We start from the raw sequence: 22,447 nt of genomic DNA, 5'->3' as shown, positions 1-22,447 counted from the left end.
ATTTTATAATACACACATTCATCTTTATTGTTTCAAAATGTTGAAACCATCAACACGAGCAGAAACAGGTTGATGTTGAAACATGTCCTGAGAGCCAGAGAGCCGACTGAGAGCAGTGTGAGAGAGAAAGCAGAGTCCCAGTGAGTCAGCTCAGGACTGGGAGCACTGGTCTCTCCTCAGTGTCTCTGAGAGCGGAGTCTGGGAGCCCTGGGTGGCCTCACAGGTCACAGAGCCACCTTCCTCCACTGGTCTGCAGGGAGCCTCATGGTGCTGCTCCAGCTGTAGTGGGCGTCCTTCTCCAGCACCCGGGGCTCCTGCTCTCCTCCCAGCTGCTGCTGCTGCTGCCGTCCACCTTCCAGGCCAGACTCCAGTCTGAGGGGAAGCCCTTGTTGGCCAGGCACATGAGCGTGGCCTTCCCCTGCTGCAGCTCTTCTGTGGAGGGGGGCAGCACCGTCAGGGTGGGACGGACATCACCTCGGAGACACCAATCAGATTAGAGGACAGGGAGCACACAGCTGTCCATCAAGCAGCAGACACTGGGACACCTTTACTGTGAGAGCGTTTCTCCTCTAAGGAGCTTCTGTCAGATGCTGGTTCTGCTCCATCAGTCTCTCTCTCTCACATTGTTTCACTTCCCTTCAAGAAGCCTCTCATGCAAATCAGCACGGAGACACTTCACACAGAGTCACCTGAAATATGTCAGACCACCAAAAGACACATTTCCACTATGGCATCAAAATCTTCAAATAATCATCATTGAAGTAGTAAAGCTTTAAGTCTGCCTCCATCGACCCACAACTACTGACACAATTCTCCGCGAAGCGGAGGGATCTAGATCGGCATGAAGGTGTTCTTTTCCCCATAATGACCAAGTCGCAGCACATTATCCCGCTTATTACATGGCCACATTCTCAACAAAGTAACGACATGACTCCCAATATTAATTGAAATGCTTTTATGGATTTAGAAAATGATTTTATTGATTTAAAAAATAGTTGTATTGATTTAAATTGACATGCATCCGCGAAGAAAAATAGTCCGTTGTTACCGTTTGAACTAACGTAGCAACGGCAGGAACTGCTTCCATAGTGTTTTTGAGGAGCTTTTTGATTACAGATTTGAAAACATCGCTGCTTGCTTTAAAAGTAGCACAATTCATGATGTCAAACCTTGGAAAGTATCTAGATATCCCTCCCCTCATGCCAAAGTAACTGGCAACTGAATATGTGTCGCGGTTTGATGTCTATGTCTGGACCGCTGCGTACAAAGGAGGGTTTCTGCCCCGTTACTTCTGCGCTGTTTTTCATGTCCAACTATATACAGTTAAATCGACCGGACTTCTTTCTGAAGATGTGAGCGTCCTTAATTAACAACGGTCAATAAATCCTTGACAGCGGTCTGTCTGTTCGGTATTAACAACGTGTCACGTGTTCTGAATTGAAGTGATGTATACAACTAAGCCATGTAATAAATATACCATTAATATGAAAGTATGGATAATGGTGAATATGATATGCCTCCATTCGCACATAACTTATTCATTTCTGAGCAGCCAAACTGAAAACTGCGTCTTATAAATGTCCAGTCCTATAATGCCAGTTAGATGTGTAGATTTATATATGGACTTTATTTTAGGCTGGTTACGGAGTTTAAATGTCACTGTGCGTATTGGCTACGTAAGAAATGGACGTGAGGGATTCCATGGTTGCTGTAGTAGCCACATTTGAAGTATTTGTCTGTGTTTGTTACGGTACGTGTTTTTGAGTCACGATAGGTGGTGGGCGTGTCCTTGGATTTGTGTGATGACGTTTGTGCTTATATCCGGTTGCTTTTACCTGCGTACTTTGTGATAGATGGAGGGGGAGTGAGCTGGAGAAGGACAATTTGTGTTGACCGCACGCACGTACGCATAAAGGAATATAGGCCTACGCATATGGATATGGAATGTTTTGCTTTGGAAATAAAAGGTCAAACGCATACTTTTGGAAAGACGAGAGCTAAGGCCTCAAAGAAGCTTCTGGAAGCGACGTTGAGCATGGAACATGTGAGATTTGATCGCTTTGAAAATCTGCACGTTTTTGAATGTAATTTACCGCCGAAGCTTCCAGAGGCCTGAAAGTGAACCGATGTTTCCTCCAAACATCTACTGGACTGATTCACACCATTACACACAGTTAGCATTAGACTCAGGTAACCTACTGGCCCGATGAAAATACTCATTACAAATAAATGGATAACATTTAAATTAAGCCTCTGCCTTGCTAACAATACTGTTTTAGCGAGCTAACATTCTTATGAAACATCTAACAAATGATTAATATTCCCGATGTAGACCTATCCCAAAGCACCCAGCTAAGATGCATTCATATTGTGGATATTGTTAATTAAAGGTAACTTTAAAGTACTTTTACTCAGTACATCATTCCCAGAAGATATGTGACATTATATTGTTGTAGAGTATGTGAAAATGTGAGCAATATTTAATTTGTAATATGAACATGATGTGCAATATAAGCGTCACAGTATTCCCTGGCATGAGGGCCAACAGGTGGGATTGTTTCCTGACCTTTCTCAAAGAGCTTTTTAGTCTTTCAATATTGTGCTTACATGGTGCATATTTCTAAATGCATGTTGTTAATCAGGCTACCACAATAAATCCAGTGCCGGTAAAGGTCCAGCACACGTTTCCTACAATGACAGGCCTGCAGCCTCCGGCCTCCGCCTGCAGCCTCCGTCAGCAAACCTCTGTCCTGTTGACACGTGGAGGTCTCAGTGAAACAGCAAGGACCAGAAACTAACATGTCAATATAATGCTTCAGTTGACATGCTGAAACACAGCAGTGCAATGATAACATGCCACCACTGATTACAACATGTTGCTTTATTGTCTTCTTCTCCTCTCAGGTATATCCATAGGTGTTGTGAGAGACAGAGCAAACACACATCAACTGAACCCTGACTGACTGCGATGCTGAACTTCATCCACCAGATGGAGCTCCTCTCCCTCACTCGCCTCTGAACGCCAGGTGGTGTTAATAAGGCTGATGTATGGAAGTATGAAATATGTGTGAGTGCTATCTCAGTTAATCGTATCAAGCCTGTGGAAGTCACTCAATACAAACGGTTATATATCTGTGTGCTGAACATCTAGTTATGAATGTAAACCATTTTACAACAGACTCTTGGTGTTTGGATCCTTGATGGAGGTTTGGTGATGGATGCTATTTTAACACATATCCTTTGTGTGTTTCTCCAGACTTTGTTGGACTTCCATATCTACCAGGACCTGATCCGGGGCCGTGAGGAAGATCCCTTCTACAACAGCTGTGAACCAGAGATGCTTCCTCCCTCCTCCTCACCCGGCTCCTCTTCCAAACTGAGAGCACCCCCGTCTCAAAACGAATCTGAAGGATTCAGAGACGCTCCACCTGAGACTCCAGTGCCTTACTTTTGAAACCATGCTCCTTAAAGAAACGTTTGCTCTGTTACTGTGCACTTTAAACCTCTGCACTGCTGCTCAATAGAGTTCCTCATGATCTGCATTGGATCTGTCCTTTAGTCCACAGGCATGAACACACAACACAACGACTTTCATCTGTTCTGTTTGACTTTGCAAGCAGACCTTTTTTTTTACTAGTCACACACACACACACACACACATATACCATGTATACATCACTTCAGGGGACATTACATTGACTTACATGCATTTCCTGGAGACGTATCCTACCCTAAAGCATAACCAACACACACATACCCTAACACTAACCAAGTCTTCACCCTAAAATTAATGATCCCCTCATGGGGATCTCCATTTTGTCCCCATAAGGGAAGCCAGTCCCCACACGTGACTGTGTAAACAGATTTAGGTCCCCACAAGTATAGTAATACTAGGCCACACATACACACACACACACACACACACACACACACACACACACACACAATAATATGTTAAACTAATACGTTAAACTAATACGTTTGCGCTATACACTGACGGGGAAGGGGGTAGCAATAAAGATAACACCATTAAACAGTTACACAACATAACAGAAATAATATCGATAGCAGCGTCCCTAGCAACCACCTTGGTAACAATGAAAACGTTCTATGGACGCAATTTCCTGAAGTAATCTTCGTAATAACTAGCAAACTAAAGATCATGTACATCCACTGCACACATAATCTGAAATAACAACTCATATTTCTCGCATCAAATGACATCAAAACGCATTTTAATGGCCAAACTAACTTTAAAATAGGCATTTTAAAATAAAACGAAGTTCGGTCATGTTTTTTTTTTCTGCAGGGAGAAATTTGAAGATCACGTGACATAGACGCCAGCCATCGGAATGAATGGTGAAAAAAACGGGGTTTGTGAAACAGAGCACATGGTGTAGGCCAAACGATAGCTGGGGATTCTGGGTAGTGTAGTGTCTTCTGCCATCCTTTACTCCGAAAAAATATTTGTTTCTCCGAATCGAAGGGAGAAAATACAAAAGCATTGCACACAATTTAAACCAATCAATGTTGTGTAATTAACAAGGATACTCTGGTGTTTTTTAATCGATGAGTAGTGCAGATATCACTGTAAAAATACTTACTTCCGGGTGTACAATTCTCCGTTATCCAATGGGAATGGGATTTAATAGTAGGCTACCGCTTAGTTTGGAAAATACAAGTGATCGATCTCCCGCTGTCTGCATAGTATTATTTTGTAACGTAACGTCCCATACAGCCAGCGGCGGAGCCAGGACATTTTCAGTGGGGTGGCCAGGATGGAACCAGTGATCATTTTGGGGTGGCATTGAAATCACTATTATATGAACATAAAAATACATCTCACTTATTTAAGGCACCTACAACACACCTACATTATTTGGGAGTAAGCTAGTGGTGGAATAGATAAAATAATATTCAGAATATCTAACTATTTTTTTCTTATTCCCACAGGCAAAGTAACAACGAAGCATGGCCCTGGTAAGTAGCACCCCCTGGTGGAGGACAGGGAATCTGCACGTCCACAACATTAAATGGAAATATAATACAAATATAATTAAAAAAAAAAAAAAATGTCTGCCTTGATGTTCACATTCATAATTAAGTAAAGATAACACCCTTTTCGCCCCGGTTACATTTTCCATTTGCCCTGAGAGGCTCAGTGAGGTAAAGGACTGAGTGTTTCAGGGGTGCCCAACCAGTCGATCGCGGGGAGATTCCCAGTCGATCGCGAGATGTGTCTAAAAATAGAACAACAATAATCTGTTTTATCGTTAATGTCCTATAACATCATCTTCCTGTGCCAGAATAATGCACTTGAACGCATCAAAGCTTTGTGATTGGCCGGCGTGACCCCATGTGTCGGGGCGTGGCTGGTGGGCAGTGGGCAGTGCACTAGTTCGCTAACGTTGTCCGTGTCAACGCACACCAGGAGTGACAGTCCGCACACACACAAGACCGCAATCTTGGCAGAAGCAAAACATATATAATTTTCACTCCGAGTGGGAGGATGATTATTTTTGTATCTATTCCAATTCAAAGTCCATCTGTCTCATCTGCAATGCGAGCGTGGCTTTACCGAAGAAGGGTCATTTAGGAGCGGCATTTCAAAAACAGTGCACAAACGCTACGAGACGGAATTCCCTCCTAACGGCCCGTCCACACAGCGGCGTGCGTTGACGCTTCCCCATTCACTTTGAATGGGGTGACGTCACTTTTAGCCAAACTGCATCGTGGGAAGCGACGTGGAGCGTAGCTGGCGTGGCTCGCTGCAAAAGTTGAGCAATGTTCAACTTTTGAAGCCTCGGCAGAAGCGTCAGCCAATCGAATCATATGCCAGTACAAGCTCTAGCCAATCAAACCGCTGCTTGTGTGTCAGAGGCGGGAGATTCATGTGATTGGTTGTTGGTCGAGTTTCAGACACGCCCGCCGGCAAGAGTCAGCGCACGCCGCTGTGTGGACGGGCCGTAATTCTGCCCTACGCTCCAAAAGGGGAGGGGCCTGAGAGGACAGCAAAAGGGGAGGGGCCTGAGAGGACAGCTAAATGCACAGCAGTCCATTTCCACCAGGCCCAACAACAAGAGCAAGGCTGCTCCAGAGCATCTTATCGTGTCAGTCACATTCTTGAGAAACACATGAAGTCTTTCAAAGACGGCGAAGTTGTAAAAGAAGCATTCCTGGAGGCTGCCGTTGCGTAATAAAAATAACAGAAGCATTTCAACAGGTTTTTGAAAAAAACTAGATACCGTTATTAATCAGCTGTGAGTTTGAGTTTGTTTGAACTTATTCATTATAATTATTGTACAAAATGGTTTAAGAATGCAAACTTAAATTGATTATAGTCTATTATCAATTCAGGTTAAGAAGCTAGTGTTGCTTGCATCCTATTTTAAAGGCATTTCTTTTTATAATCTACTAAAATGCAACAAAAAAAGCGTTTGATTCTATTAATGTTGTCTCTTTTATTGCACGTTGGCAGCAGATTCCTGAGTAGCTTCAGATCTGAGTTGTCTTATTAGGAAGCCTCATTTATACTTTTGTAGCAACACTATTTTTATATAATGGCAAAGAAAGGGTTCAGAGTCTTTTCTTTTTTCCTGTGTCTTATGTGGCAGCACTGTTCAATGTGTCTTGAAGACATTACCCACTGTAGTGACGTGTGCATAAACTCCAACTCTGTCTCAACACACTGTTGTGTAACTTCCGTTAAATACTTGTGTAGATTAGAAAGAGGTGAGATAAAGGATCTGCAGTATTTTATGAGGTATTAATCGTACAAAGGTCAGTTAAGGAGAAGTGTGTATGTTCCTGGCAGTCGGCTGTCAGTAATGGCCTCTCTATTTGGAAAGGTAGATCTCGGCAGACTGGCAACTTTAAAAGTAGCTCTCGGTTCAAAAGAGGTTGGGCACCCCTGGATAGTTCACTTTAGTCTAAGTTATCTCAGTGGGTCTCAAACGGTTTGATCACAATTTATGTAAACAAATATTTCCAAGGCACTCTTTTATAATTATTAGAATAAATAAAAACAGGTTTGAAATCATTGCAATGTGTACTATAGGACAATAAACCAACAATATCCTTTAAAACTGGAGATTAAAAAAGATGGATGAATAAATAAATGTTAACTGTAAAATAAGATATAAATGAACCAGCTGGGCAGCAAAGAGTCATCCCCACAGCACCTCCATTTGAAACATGTTCCCACAGCGATCAACGACACGCCAAAGCTGCCCCTCCTTAAAGAGAATTAGAGCAATTATCTACCTCGCCTCAGAAACTAGGCGCGTCTTGTTCTGTCAGATGTTCAATGATTCAACTTGTTCTTACACTTTCCTGTTTGGATCCTGCCTCGTGTTCGTTCTCATCGGGCCGTATGGAACAACATGTTCTATTCCGATGCTCGATTGCTCTGGGAATTCCCACTGACGTAATATTTACACGTTGGACATGTTTAACTCTATAGATGTTGAGTCATCACTAGGCAAGGCGAGGCAAGTTTATTTATATAGCACCTTCCAGCACGAGGCAATTCAAAGTGCTGTACAACAATGAAAGACAATAGGATCCAACAACACCAGGTGGAGGGGTTCTATCTCTTGGCCGGCCTGGGAGCGCCTCGGGACCCCCCCCCCCAGTCAGAGCTGGTTGGTGAGGGGAAAGGAACTGCTACCCCGCGCCCCGACCACGGAGAAGCGGAGAAGATGGATGGATCTAACAACACTAACATGTGTAGTCACATTTGTCTGAAAATGATTTAGAAATGTTGCTTCATTTGGATGGAAAATGTGCCTCACTCTTACGGAGCGTCCACACTACAGCTTCAAAAAAAGCTTGGAGCTGGGCGTGTCTGGAGCTTGGGGATTTTATTCAAGCAACACGGCCAACAACCAATCACATGAATCTCCCGCCCCCGACATACAAAGCAAAAACCCCCGGGGATTTTATGGGAGCAATATATAAATATATATAAACTCCCCAAACAGGCGAAAACCTACCAGTTTCCCCCACTGCCTCTGCCACCTCCCTCCATGCTGGTTCCTCCGGTTTGTATCCCGGTAGGTGAAGAGGGTCTGGTCATAAAGAACCGGGTGATTGCTACGGCGATAGTTAGTTTCTCCTCCGACTTTTTTTGAAATATAGAAATGAACGGCGGGATATCTCTCCCAGCTTAGACGCGGTTTGATTGGCTACGGCTTGAGCTGTCAGATTTTGGGAAACGGGATTTGATTGGCTGGCGCTGGCTACTCCGGCGTCTCCGGCGACAGAAGTTGAACATTGTTCAACTTCTGTCGCCTGAGACGGACCGCTCTGCTACCCACAATTCAGTTTGGCGAAAAAGCGAGGCTACGTGACGTCACCCCATTGAAAGTGAATGGGCAGATTGGAGCTTTCGACGCTGTCGACGCTGTAGTGTAGACGGGCCGTACGGCCCATTCCCAAACCTTCCCCTACACCCTACCCCTCCGTTTGCGCGTTCACGCGGAGGGTCCGCCATATTGAGGGCTGTTCCAAAGCAACGAGTGTGGAGGGGGAGTGGGCTATCAAGCCCTCACACAGCGAGTCTGCCGCGGTGCTGACTTGAGACCGGTCTCTACCTGACCGGAGTCACGCTGTGTGTGTCCTCAGGAAACAAGCTGTTTACAAGTAGTTCCAGCAAACATCCACTGATAAACTGCGATGTTAACAGCCTCATGATGACCTCATATGTTTTAACTTAGGATCAAACCTGTGTTTAGTCTAGAAAAAGGTAAATGTGTGCATTTTATTATAAAGTTGTGTATATTTACAGATTGTTACACAAACTAAGAAGCTTATAAACATCAGGTTCAAAACTAAAGGAGCTTTGAAACACAATGAAAGATGTTTGGAGTTTTATTTGAGTTATTCATTTAAACTTGTTGTCAAAGAGATGCTGATTTGAAACCGTTGTTACAGTTACGGCACTTCCTGTTTCTGCCGGAGAGAGGGGGGGCCGTCCCAAAGCTTACTCCCTCCATCTGACAGGAGGAGCCTCGTTGAGCTGCGAGTGTGGCGACAGAGGGTGGAGGGAGTGGTTTGGGATTGGGCCTTAGTTTATGAAATCATCAACTCACTATAGAAACAAAAGAAAGTTGGCATCAACAGCACGAAGACAAAACCGGTACAAGCATGTCGTCAAAGGAGCAGCAACAAGAGCCAATGTGACGACAACTGACAAGTGAAGACATGCATGGATGAACTGTCGATGTGCGGTTCAGTTGCCTCGATATGCATTGATTAAAAACTGATGATTATTTGCGGTGCATTTATGAGAAGCAGTATTTTATTGGTGTTCACCGCAGACAATTACATTTCAGGAAGTTACGTTGCTTCTGCTATTTTTGTTTTGTCTCTCTCTCAGTCTAAATAAATGCAATGATGTCGGTGCCTCAGGGCATGTGGCTCATTAAAAGAAAAGTCCAGATGATCGACCTCTTGTATAACTGGTCGGCCCCACCTGGTAAACACAACGGACGAAACACATACGTTAAAGTAAACCCACTTTCCAGCAGTCAGCAGCACACTGTAAAAGCTGTTGATACAACTTCATTCATAATGAAGTAAAGATAAGGCCCTTTATCACCCCGGTTACATTTTCCATTTGCCCCGAGAGGCTCAGTGAGGTAAAGGACTCCGAGTGTGCAACGAAGCTACATTACACAAATGTAGTGCAATATACAGACCGTTTATTACAGACCCTATGAGCTCATTCTCTCAGTGTCATCAGGAATACAGAGACACACACACACACATCATTTAAATAAGAGTTTTTCAATTAAATGATAGGTTAAGAATAAACATCTTAAAGTAAATAACAATAAACAATAAGTTTAAGCTATTCAAAAAAGTCAGTACATTTTTTTATTTTTTTAAAAGACCACATTTAAAACGGTCCTTTTGTTCAGCCTCACAATGCCATTGGGTAGGAAATGTGTTCAAAGGTCCCGCCCTCTGGAGCACACACTCACACAACAGGCTACAGTCCATATAATGCTTGTTACAGGTTTAGACAACATGGCAGTCTTGCTCAACAATCAAATGGCACTAAAGACACATGACATGACAACAATGCCATGTCTTCATGCACATTAACAAAAAGAACTGGAGAATGCAATTCCTGAAGAAATTGCTAGTGGGAAAGCTTTATGCTGGAAAGCTGACGCGAAACTGTCAATCAAAACATGTGGGTGAATAAGTCTGACTGGTGTGCACAGGGCCGCCTTAATGCACGGGCTGACCTGGGCTGAAGCCCAGGGGCCTACGGAGATCAGGGGCCTATCATGAACCAATAAAAAAGTTTAAAAAAAAGAAATTATTAACCCTCCGGTATCACTGTGGACGTTTTTGTCCATATGGGTAATTTTTCACTTTTCATTTTGCAATAACTTTGGTTGTGTTGGTGCAAACGGCCTGCATTTCTGTAACAAGGCTATTTTCTCGATCTATTTTGGAATTCAATTAAAACAAATTCAAATCGGTCTTTAATTCACTGTGTAACAAATCGACTACGCAAATTAGTCATTCGAGACAAAAATGTCCACTGCAAAAGACTTTGATAAAAACATTATATTAAAAGGTTTTTTTAACAACTTTTTTGGGTTCAATCTTTAAAGCAACTTCCGCCCTAATAGAAAATACCAAAAATGTAATCATTTTCAGGATTTTAACCCTTTCAATGCCATTTTGAAAACATGAAACCGCTGTTTTTTTTCATGATGAAAACAGAGAAAATTAGTTATTTTCTCAAAAATACATATCTGGAGACTGGCTCTTTTTTTTTTATAACAGTCTTGGATATGTCAAAGATTAGCAACAAAATGGATTTTTTTGCATTATTAGTTTTTGCACGAAATCAGATTGAACAAAAAAGTTACAAATTAGTCATTCGGGACAAAAAAGTCCACTTCCAAAAACTGCTCTAAAATGACAACAGATTAATATTTTTTTAAACTTTTTGGGGTTAAATCTTTCAATCAACTTCAGTCCTGATCAAAAATAGCAAATGTTAAATTATGTTCAGGATTTTAACCCTTGAACTGCCAGTTTTAAAACATGAATTTGCGTTTTCTATGAAAAACATGCACAAAAAAGCAGTTATTTTCCATATAATAAATGTTGGGAGGTTCGGCTTTTTTTTTTTATCACAGTCTTGGATATGTCAAAGATTAGCAACAACATTTATTTTGGTTGATTATTAGTTTTTGCACAGAATCAGATTAGACAAAAATGTCCCATCCACTTCCATTATAACCACATATTTTGATCTCTCGCCATACCGGTATAAAATCATGCATTTTGTAATGTCAGGGTTTTATATTAGAGGAAAATAGTTCAATTTGTCCTTTTTACTGTATATGACCAGATGTGACATTTTACATTGAATTACATGCTTGTCATGTCTTGGTTTACAGTTTACAGCATTCACAATTTCCCCCTCATCTCTTTACCTTTGATGTGTGTGAGAATGTAGGAGTAAGTGTTCTCTCATGGCATTTTGATTTTCATTTGTGCTGTTTCATGTGTCTTAGAGGTAAACAGAGGTATGATCTTGACCCAGCTTGACCTTTTTGTTTAGAATTGTTTGAAACTTCAAAGGCTTTGATAATGTCTCTTTAGCATACAAACATACACAGCCATACATGCACTAAGTCAATAAGCGAACACCTGGCTGCAAAGCCAGATCCATAAATATGTGTAGTTTGGCTGGCTGGTCGTTTCATTCCTGTGATACGCAACAAGCGAGTAAGATGAAGAGGCGCTTCTCTGTGGAAGAAGCTAGGGATATGGTGATGCAGCCGGCAACCTCCAGCAAGCTGCTTGACTCTTCTTCTGAATCAGAAACAACCTCAGAAGAAGAATGTGATGTGGAGTTTGTAGTGGAGTCTGATCCTTCTTCTTCTGACCCTTCCACTATTAATCTGTTGTCATTTTAGAGCAGTTTTTGGAAGTGGACATTTTTGTCCCGAATGACTAATATGTAACTTTTTTGTTCAATCTGATTTTGTGCAAAAACTAATAATCAACCAAAATAAATGTTGTTGCTAATCTTTGACATATCCAAGACTGTGATAAAAAAAAAAAAAAGCCGACCCCCCCAACATTTAATATATGTAAAATAACTGCCTTTTTGTGCATGTTTTTCATAGAAAACGCAAATTCATGTTTTAAAACTGGCAGTTCAAGGGTTAAAATCCTGAACATAATTTAACATTTAGTATTTTTGATCAGGACTGAAGTTGATTGAAAGACTTAACCCCAAAAAGCTTTTAAAAATATTAATCTGTTGTCATTTTAGAGCAGTTTTTGGAAGTGGACTTTTTTGTCCCGAATGACTAATTTGTAACTTTTTTGTTCAATCTGATTTTGTGCAAAAACTAATAACGCAAAAAAATCCATTTTGTTGCTAATCTTTGACATATCCAAGACTGTTATAAAAAAAAAAAGAGCCAGTCTCCAGATATGTATATTTGGAAAAATAACTAATTTTCTCTGTTTTCATCATGAAAAAAAACAGCGGTTTCATGTTTTCAAAATGGCATTGAAAGGGTTAAAATCCTGAAAATGATTACATTTTTGGTATTTTCTATTAGGGCGGAAGTTGCTTTAAAGATTGAACCCAAACAAGTTGTGAAAAAAACCTTTTAATATAATGTTTTTATCAAAGTCTTTTGCAGTGGACATTTTTGTCTCGAATGACTAATTTGCGTAGTCCAATCGAATGATACCGGAGGGTTAAAAAAAAAAAAGTTTTTTATTTCGGATGTTTTTAAAAAACATTTAAATAAACAAAGTCTTGGCTTTCAGAATATGAAACTTTTATTTCCAAAATCACACGATAAATACATTTTTGAAGCTTGTAAAGGGAAGATGACAGCTCTCACTCGCCACTCACTCCCCCCCCTCCGGCTGACATTATGAATGTAAGGCGTATAGTAATCATAGATAACACGGCAGGGTCCGTTACAGTTTGTTTTCATCTGGTTTCAAATAAACAAAGTCTTGGCTTTCAGAATATTAAACTTGTTTCGGCAAATTCAGATGATAAATACAGCTTTGAAGCTTCGGCATAATTACAAGCGGAGAACGGAGTAACTTGACGTCACAGCAGGCAGAACAACAGCCGGTGTTTCTCGTGAGTGTTTTCCCCGGGAAACAAACACAATACACACAAACGCAAAAATACACAAACACACACACTCGCGAGCTTCCCCCAGACCACTAATCCAAACGAAAATATCTTCCCTCCGTAGTATTTTGATTATTTGCTCCGCTAATCAATCAGATCGATGGATTCCAGAGATGACTCCGTAACAGTCAGTGGGCACCGCTTAACAGCCAATCAGAATGAGAATATGTTTCACATGTGACTTATTCAAATTCCGAGTGATTGAGTGACAGATGAAGGTTGTTTAGGAGAAATAGTTTGAGAAGAAAAAGTTTGAGAGTGGCGCTCGGGAAAGGAAATTGTTGAGGGAAAAGGAGTTTCGAGACAAGCAGCTATTACAAAGCATGTCGAAGCCTACAGGTTATTTTAAACCTGTAGGCCGGGATGAGGAGGAAGGACAGAGGAGTTCTGTACCGAGCGGCCGCGGCGCCTCTGAGCCAAGTAGGCCGTCTGGTTCTGATAGCGATGGAGTAGCGGGAGAGGAAAAACAGACAGGAGGGACATTATCTGTTGGAGGAGATGGAGAGGAAGACGAGGACTCGCTACGTGGAGGGGAGCCAACGGCAACCGGACAGATACATGAGGGAGGCCCGATACGTCACTCATCTGGAGGAGAGGACCAGGCGCGCAGAGCAGAGTGGAGAAGTGCCATCACAGAGCCTGCCGAGGCTATACATGACTTTCATTTGTTGTTTAAATAGGGGGCCTACAAAAAATCAGCCCCAGGGCCTGATGGCAGGTTAAGGCGGGCCTGGGTGTGCAGTGTGATCTTGTTGATTCACAGATAAAAACAGCGTTCAGTGTTAAAGTACATCTGAAGGCGTTTCATTTAGTTCAGCTGGAGACCTAAACGACCTGCATGTGGCTCCTGTAAATCCCTTCTGCACGCGGTCTGCAGCTGGTCCGCACACCTGCTGCGTCGCTGTCTGTGACCAACAACAACAAGAAGGCCAAAAGGGCACGGGCTGACAGATAACCAAACAAAGGGAGGACTCTAAAAGGGAGCCTGTTTACATACAAACACATAGATAATAACGGAACTAAATAGAAAGTAAAACCCTCACTATAAAAGTGGTACAGACTAACACAGGGAGTACAAAACACACAGCTAAACTAAAGGCAACAGTCACAAACCCTAAGCTACTCTAACCACTATGTAAACTACTCTAACCTCTAACTAAGCTACTCTGGCACTACTAACACACAATATCACACCCCCAGACACAGACCACACAAGTTAACCGCAGAAAGAAAAGCAAGTAGCGAGAGGCGGCTGTTCACTCAACAGACCCCTCCAGAGCGATGGTCTCCCGCAGGTGTGCGCCGGCTGTGCGCTGCGATTGGAGAACGTCGGGCCCGGCGTGCTCCAATCAGTGTCCTCGGAAGTGGACCAGGAGATGACAGCCAATCACGTTGGGGCAACCACTCAGCTCATTTACATTATCACACACACACAGCTGCAGACAATCCCGGACAGGTTACCGGAGCGATCAGTATGAGTGAAGCCCTTCAGACAGTCACGTAATGGATGCCTGAACGCCATTGTGTCAGACTCGTGACAAAGATATAGTTTTATTTGTTGTCTTTTCTTTGGCACTGACAACATGCTGCGTACATTTAACACTGCATATTACCAATACTGCTTATGGGCCCAACAAACCGGTTGTAACCAGCATTTAAATGTATGGCCCTATATGTGGCTGAACAAGTCCGACTGGTCTGCAGTGTGAGCTTGTTGAACACAGATAAAAACAGCGTTCAGTTTTAAATATTTAGATTAAAGGTGGGGTAGCTAAGTTTCAGAAACCGGCTCGAGATACACTTTTTATTATATAACAGCTCTTAACATCCCGATAGCAATGAATATCTGAAGTGCTTTGACAAAAAATCCACAAAAAAATGTCATCTGTAGAAGCCGTAATACTGTGAAAAGTACAACCAATCCGTTTAGCCGCCTCCCTGCCTGTCAGCCTTCCATCGGAGATGGGTCTGTCTGCAGACCGCAGCAAGGAGGCGTTTCCTATAGGGGCGTTTCCTAACTTTTTTTATCCAGCTGCTTTTATAAATCCTCGCAGAAGAAGTCATTGTTCGAGTGATGGGAATTCCGGCTCTTCTTGCTGAGCCGGATCATCTGGCTCAGCAAGAAGAGCCGGCTCTTTCGGCTCCCAAAGGGCTCTTCAGTTTACCACATATTATACCTTTTTAATTAAATCAAATGTAGCGCTGTTTTGACTAATGATTTATATGTGTACACATATATCACTTAAATTATTCAAGACATCCTTTGTACTGAAGTATTCAAAAGTAAAAATTACATGTTTAATATAAATGATTTGCTGTGGCCAATTGTTTTCATTGCATTTACAGACCCGTGTAACTCTCTGATACCACCCAATGAATGCATTGACTTGCTTGTAGAACCACGCTACACAAAACAGATGGCAACACCTATAAAAACTATTTAAAAAAAGGGGCTACTGTATCAACCTATATAAAGTATATAAATATAGTTTTTCTCCCTGCAGGAGAGGGGAGCGTGCTTTGAGATCAACTGCTGGGCTGCAGCGGGGAGAAGAGGGGGACAAAAAGTAGGAAGAGAAGTAATGGGTCAGAAACCCTCCTTTTTACGCAGCGGTCCAGACATAGGGCATTAGGGCAGGGATATCTTTCAAGGTTTGACATAATGAATTGTGCTACTTTTAAAGCAAGCAACGATGTTTTCAAATCTGTAATCAAAAAGCTCCTCAAAAACACTATCGAAGCAGTTCCTGCCGTTGCTACGTTAGTTCAAACAGTAACAACGGACTACTTTTCTTAGCGGATGCATGTCAATTTAAATCAATACAAAAAACTATTTTTTAAATCAATAAAATATTTTTCTAAATCCATAAAAGCATTTCAATTATTATTGGGAGTCATGTCGTTACTTTGTTGAGAATGTGGCCATGTGTAATAAGCGGGAAAATGTCCACATTGCACATTGCATAATGTGCCTTCATGCCGATCTAGATCCCTCCGCAAAAACAAAACAAAAAACGTCTCGTTCGCGGGCGAGAGCCGGCTCCCGTCGTTCACTATAGGAAACGCCCCTATAGGAAACGCCTCCTTGCTGCGGTCTGCAGACAGACTCTATTGTTCCATCGGGGCACAAACTTATCTCGTGCCCTCATTGGTCATGTGCGCGTGAAGTGGCAGATTTTCTCCGGTTGTGTATTTTCAAACTCTAGCGATCTCGAGCCGGTTTCTCAAACTCACCTACCCCACCTTTAAGATCAGAATATAATTTGTAAATCTCCTCACCAGCCATGAACCTCCCCGCACGTCACTGGTAGCAGCCGTACTTTAAGGTTGCCAGCCACAATGCTTAAATAGTGTCTTTCTGCTTCAGAGAGCTGAAGTGGAGGAGATTATATACTGCTGGGTAGCTTGTGCAATTCACCATGGGATCAATAACATTTGATCCTAACCTAATAATACATGATAAACTATTTCTTGATTATATTTAGTGGTATTCTGAATCTTCAAAGTTACTAAAGTTATCAAATAAATGTAGCGCAGTACAGAGTACACTATTTGCCTGAATGGGAGTGGAGCAGTACGGTCCTTAAGTAAATATACTTCACTGTCTACCGCTGTTCATTGTTCAAGATTGAAATGTACATTTGCAAGACGGTTTCTGCCCCTCTATTGACATGTAACCTTTCATACGTGAGGTTGGCTTCATTCTCCCATTATCCTCCACAATCTGCCTCGAAGTATTTTACTGTTGTAGCTGTTCAAGATGGTCCTTTTCAAAGGTTTTAAAAATATACCGTTAGTAGTTAAACCAATGATAATGCTAGGGCTGCAGCTGACAGCTATAGGCACATTTTAATTTGTTGTTAATGCTGTGTGATAAAAAGAATAAACACAAATAGCAGGATAGGCACACATATTGCTACATCTTGCCCCACTGAAAAGGCACTGCACTGATACTGTTAAAATATTGGCATAGTTCATCCCTGTGCTGCTTGGCTCAAGCTGTAGCATTGGTGGTGTGTGGCAAGTTAGCCAAGTAAACACGTACATATCACATTAAAGAAAAACAGCATGGCAGACTGTTTGAGTAAAGTTCCATCATTTCTTTGTCTGCGAACATTTAGCATTAAGCAGTCCTTGCGTTACCTGAGGATCATTTACGTAAAAGCAGCCTTACAGGAGTAAGAGTTCTGGTAATATGGCCGACACAGCATCATCGCCCTCACCGCTGTGCAGTACAGATTACCCATAAATCCTCTGGACTTGCCGTACACTGCAGGGTCTGTAGCTGCCTGCCACAGTGACCGAACGTCTGTGGCGTGACCGTGCGATGTGATCATGTGGTCGTAGATGCAGGGGTGATACAGAGCCTTGCCCTCACCTGAAAAGTACACATGCTCCTGGGGAGAGACCCCCATGGCTTTGGCACAAATCCCCATGAAGACGTCGTCAATGTAAATGGAGGAGTTCAGCACCTGAGTGGCCTGGTAGATCTTAGCGGCCACATCTCCTGAAACCACGTACCCCGCTCCAGCCGTGTAGTCCGGGTAGGAAGGCCAGGGGTACAGATCATAGGGGATGTGGTATTTGCTTTCTTTGCGGCGAACTGGAGGGGCTCCTCTATGTACATGCCCCACCCAAAAGTCTTTGACCCCTGATTTATTTCTCAGAAGCTGCCTTAGGTACTTCACCAAATTGGGCATGTGGACGAAGATGTCATCATCTGCAGACATGAGGAAGCGTGCCTGAGGGCAGTAGTCGTGGACCCAGTGGAACTGCGTGATCAGTTTGGCTGTGAGGTTGTGGAAGGTATCCAAAAAGTCCTGCTGGATCAGGTCTCCGTAGGTCTGGTCCTCCTGCAGCAGTGCTCTCTGCACCCTGGATCTCTGCTGTTCGTCCACACCGAGGGCGAACACCATCCGCACGGTGGCTCCCAGTTCGGACCGAACAAAGCTCTCGTTCCCCCACGTGTCCCTGATGGCTTGGCGCCGCTCAAAGTTCTCTGGCGATGATTTCACAAACAGAAGAAGGAGGACGTCATCCCCGCTTTTCCCATCTCCCCTTACACATTTCCCTGGATGCTTGATGAGGTACGGGTAGGTCAGCAACACGTTAGTAGAACCATCCTTTCTGTGACGGTTGGAGGTGATGTTGAAGTTAGAGTTGAGGAAGTCGTAGCTGTTGACCAGGTAGCGGTGCGTGTAGGATCTCATGTGGCTGACCACATGGTGGTCCAGCTCCTCCCAGCTGACCATCACCACACACAGCACCATGCATGCGGTCAGCAGCTGCACGACCTGGCACTTGTGAATACGACGGAAGTTCATGAACATCGCAAATACTGTTTTTTGCTGATCTTCCAAACCTGAGATCACCTATTCTCTGGATACGCCTAGACATGTACTCTCGTGGAGCGGTATCTTCTTCTGGCTTTTCTTTAATGGTAGTATTTTATTTCTGCCTGCCTCTCTACTACTCATTCCATCTATCAAACTGTTTGCCTTCGTGTAGCCTTCACTTTATCTTCTCCAGTCTGTCTCGCCTTAATCTCCTCTTTCAGTCTTCTGTCCTACCTGGCATCTCTTCTTTTTGAATGATGTAAAGTCCATTAGACCTTTGTCAGGCTCCTCATGAGTCTGGGTTCCTCCGTTACTGGTCTTCCTCAACTGTGAGATGCAAAAGCTCCGCTCCTTAATGATAATCCGGCTGCAGGCATCTCCAGGTAAAGCTTGGCAACATGCTCTCGGCTCCGTCGGGACGTGTTCTTTGTTGTCAGTTTGGTGTGTCAGGGCCTTTCGTTGAATGCTGGATCCTGATTGGTCGTGTGTGTGTGTGTGTGTGTGTGTGTGTGTGTGTGTGTGTGTGTGTGTGTGTGTGTGTGTGTGTGTGTGTGTGTGTGTGTGTGTGTGTGTGTGTGTGTGTGTGTGTGTGTGTGTGTGTGTGTGTGTGTGTGTGTGTGTGTGTGTGTGTGTGTGTGTGTGTGTGTGTGTGTGTGTGTGTGTGTGTGTGGTTCTGGGGCAGCACAGACAGGTCTTCTCTGTGTTAGAGTTTGTGACTGCAGACCGTTCACATGCAGACAAAGCTACAAAACACAAGGGGACGGGTGATAACCAGAAAAGAATGAATTCTCAACATGAATATTTTTTTTGGGAGGATTTAAAAAAAAAAAAAAAAGATTTTGTTCTGGGAAAAAAGTCAGAATTCTGACTTTTTTCCCAGAACAAAATTTTTCTTTTTTTAAAAACCTCCCAAAAAAAATATTCATGTGGCACTAATCCTCTTCCGTACAATTCCGCACAAGGATGACCGGAAAATTACAGCCCTTTTGCTTTGCTTTTTTTTTTTATTATTATTGGTTGATCCACAAGATGTGAAATATAGAAACGGAACAAATATCTGCCTGTAATGTGCCAGTGCAATAACAATTATTAAAGTATCTTTTAATAAGAACAATGACGCATGCAACTGTTCTTGTTTGAATCCTTAAACATCTTAGCAGTATTAAAAGGTCTTGAATTACATGAACAAATTACATTTCTGTCAAGTCAGGTTTGTGTTCTGCAACTGGAGAATATGTCAATATGCAAGTTTGTTGTAGTTTGTGAACACACCACCAAACAAAGTCAGAATTCAGACTTTTTTCTCAGAATTCTGACTTTTTTCTCCCAAAAAAAATATATTTTTTAAAATCCTCCCAAAAAAAATATTCATGTGGCCCTAATTCTCTTCCGTACAGATGGACTTTGAATTGGAATAGATACAAAAATAATCATCCTCCCACTCGGAGTGAAAATTATATATTTTGGGCTTTTTTGCTTCTGCCATGATTGCGGTCTTGTGTGTGTGCGGACTGTCACTCCTGTTGCCACGGACAACGTCAGCGAAATAGTGCCCACTGCCCACAAGCCACGCCCCGACACATGGGGTCACGCCGGCCAATCACAAAGCTTTGGTGCGTTCAAGTGCATTATTCTGGCACAGGAAGATTATTTTATAGGACATTAACGATAAAACAGAATATTGTTGTTCTATTTTTAGACACATCTCGCGATCGACTGGGAATCTCGACTGGTTGGGCACCCCTGCTCTATAAAAAGGTCAAATGTCACTTGTTTTGCATCAATCTTGATACAGAGTACTATATTTTTGTACCATGTTCAATCTGAATTTACTTTAAAATGAAAAAAATCTATATTGATTCTGACTTGTCTACTTCCAACTCACAGGTTTATCTTTGAGAAAAAGATGATTAATTTACCCCTTTAGAAGGGAAGGTTAAGTGATTAAGACTGTCTTTTTCGATATCATCTGAAATGAGAATGATGGAGGGAGAGCTAGTGGTAGATCCAAACGAGTATGATTATGAATGTGTAACGGTACGTCCACACGGCAACGTGCGTTGAAGCTTGCCGGTGGGCGTGTCTGGCGTGCGACCACCAGCCAATCACATTAATCTCCCGCCCTGGAAACACAAGCACGCAGTTTGATTGGCTAGAGCTTGTACTGGCATATGATTTGATTGGCTGGCGCTTCCGTCAACGCTTCAAAAGTTGAACTTTTCTCAACTTTCGAAGCGAGCAACGGAGGCAAAGCAACGGGGAGATGCACGGGTCCAGGAGACTGGAGGTGATGGCGCGATGATGCAGGTGATTATCCGTACGCATTATTCTAGGACTTTATCAGGTAGGACTTAACACCTTAATAGTTTAACTTCAAAGGGTCCTCTGTAGTCTTGGAGTCAAATCTCAGGTCCTCTTTTAGTGCACACCACGTGGGTGAAAGCTCTTTGTGTTGGAAAGGCCAGCATTGCCATCTAGTGGAGTAAAGTGAGCGCTGCACAACAACGTCTGCTTACTCAGGCCCTGCAGCAGAGGAGAGGAGAGGGTGGTGAACGGACAGCTCGTTGTGGCACAGTTTAATGTTGTGTGTTCATGAAGTCGATGTCCTCTTACTCACGAAGTCCATATCCTGTCTGATGGGCCGTTCATTGGCTTATTGTCATAATGCAGAGTATGAACAGCCCCCCCTTTCATGAGCCTCGTGTTGCAGCTCGTTTCTATGACTCATCTGCAAAACTGACTTTTTATTGACTTTATTTATACCCACTGTTTAATATTCATGTTTGAACTGGTTAGGATGTGGAAACACTGCCCATTGTGTTCATCGCAGACAGATGTTCTACTTTGCGTAATGTCTGAAAGATATCTGAACCCAAAGCTGTAATATGTGCACATTGCTCGACATTATGAGCAGATGACCCCGCAGTGCCATTCATGTTGTGTGGAATAGAAAACATGCCACGCTCTCTAGAGGAGGTCACATGACGGAGCCGATGCTCTGCAGAGCAGCTTTAACATCCCTAACACAGTGGAGGTTTCAGTTCGCCACGTGTATTCCAATCTAAGATAAAACAAGACGTACTTTATTAATCCCAATATGGGGGAAAGTGTTGCAGCAGCATAAAACAAAACAAGGCACATAATAACAACTTAATAGAGTAGAAATAAACAATTATCAATGACCTTATCCACCGCACATCACAACCCGGGCCCTGAGGTCCTCTGAGCAAGGCCTCCTAAGGGTGCCCCGAACCAGGCTAAAGACTAAGGGTGCCCGTGCCTTTGAGGCGGTGGCCCCAAGGCTTTGGAACAAACTCCCCCAAATAATAAAAACCTCGGCCTCAATAGAGATTTTTAAGGGGCGGTTAAAGACCCACCTCTTCCGACAGGCCTTTGGGTCGGAGGAGGAGGTGAGTTAGTGGCTGTCTTCTTTTTTTTCCTTTTTTTATTATGGGTGTTTTGTCGTATGTTTTATCCTATGTATTACCTGCTGCCGTTTTATGCCTTTTATTCTACATGTTATAGTTGTATTGTGAATTGTGTCCTGTGTACTGTACTGTAAAGCACTTTGTACATCCGTGTTGAGAAGGGTGCTATATAAATAAAGTTTGACTTACTTACTTACTTACAATTATAAAATAGAAACATCTAAAAATAGAAATAAACCAGAATTAGAGAGTAAGAAAAATGTACAGATGACCGTGAAGATAAACAAATCTTTAAACTATTTGAAAAAATGAAAACACTATTGAAGGGCCAATTTTCTGTTAACACAATATACACACAACAAGCAGCAATGTATGACACGTAATGTAGGTTTTTTCTGTCTTTCTAACTTTGATGCATATCGGAGTTAGGGTTATGTGTAAAAACCGGCCCAGTCATAAAAAACAGACCTGAGAGGAAG

The 22,447-nt window shown here is 42.6% G+C and overlaps 1 protein-coding gene and 1 pseudogene across 1 annotated transcript; both read right to left on the bottom strand.

The window, feature by feature from the left end:
* Positions 1–79: 79 nt before the first annotated feature.
* Positions 80–525, bottom strand: LOC117448383 (Ig kappa-b4 chain C region-like; annotated as a pseudogene).
* A 16,287-nt stretch (positions 526–16,812) lies between these two features.
* Positions 16,813–18,840, bottom strand: LOC117448371 (lactosylceramide 1,3-N-acetyl-beta-D-glucosaminyltransferase A-like). Its single transcript, XM_034085657.2, has one exon. The coding sequence runs from the start codon at positions 18,532–18,534 to the stop codon at positions 17,359–17,361; it is 1,176 nt and encodes a 391-aa protein (XP_033941548.1). The 5' UTR covers positions 18,535–18,840; the 3' UTR covers positions 16,813–17,358.
* Between the last annotated feature and the right edge of the window lie 3,607 nt (positions 18,841–22,447).

This window comes from Pseudochaenichthys georgianus, chromosome 6 (assembly GCF_902827115.2).
Source record: "Pseudochaenichthys georgianus chromosome 6, fPseGeo1.2, whole genome shotgun sequence".
Lineage (NCBI taxonomy): Eukaryota > Metazoa > Chordata > Actinopteri > Perciformes > Channichthyidae > Pseudochaenichthys > Pseudochaenichthys georgianus.
This window is presented reverse-complemented; position numbering and strand designations above follow the sequence as displayed.

Coding starts and splice junctions, on each gene's coding strand:
- LOC117448371 (XM_034085657.2), bottom strand. CDS start 18,534: ATGTTCATGAACTTCCGTCGTATTCACAAGTGCCAGGTCGTGCAGCTG.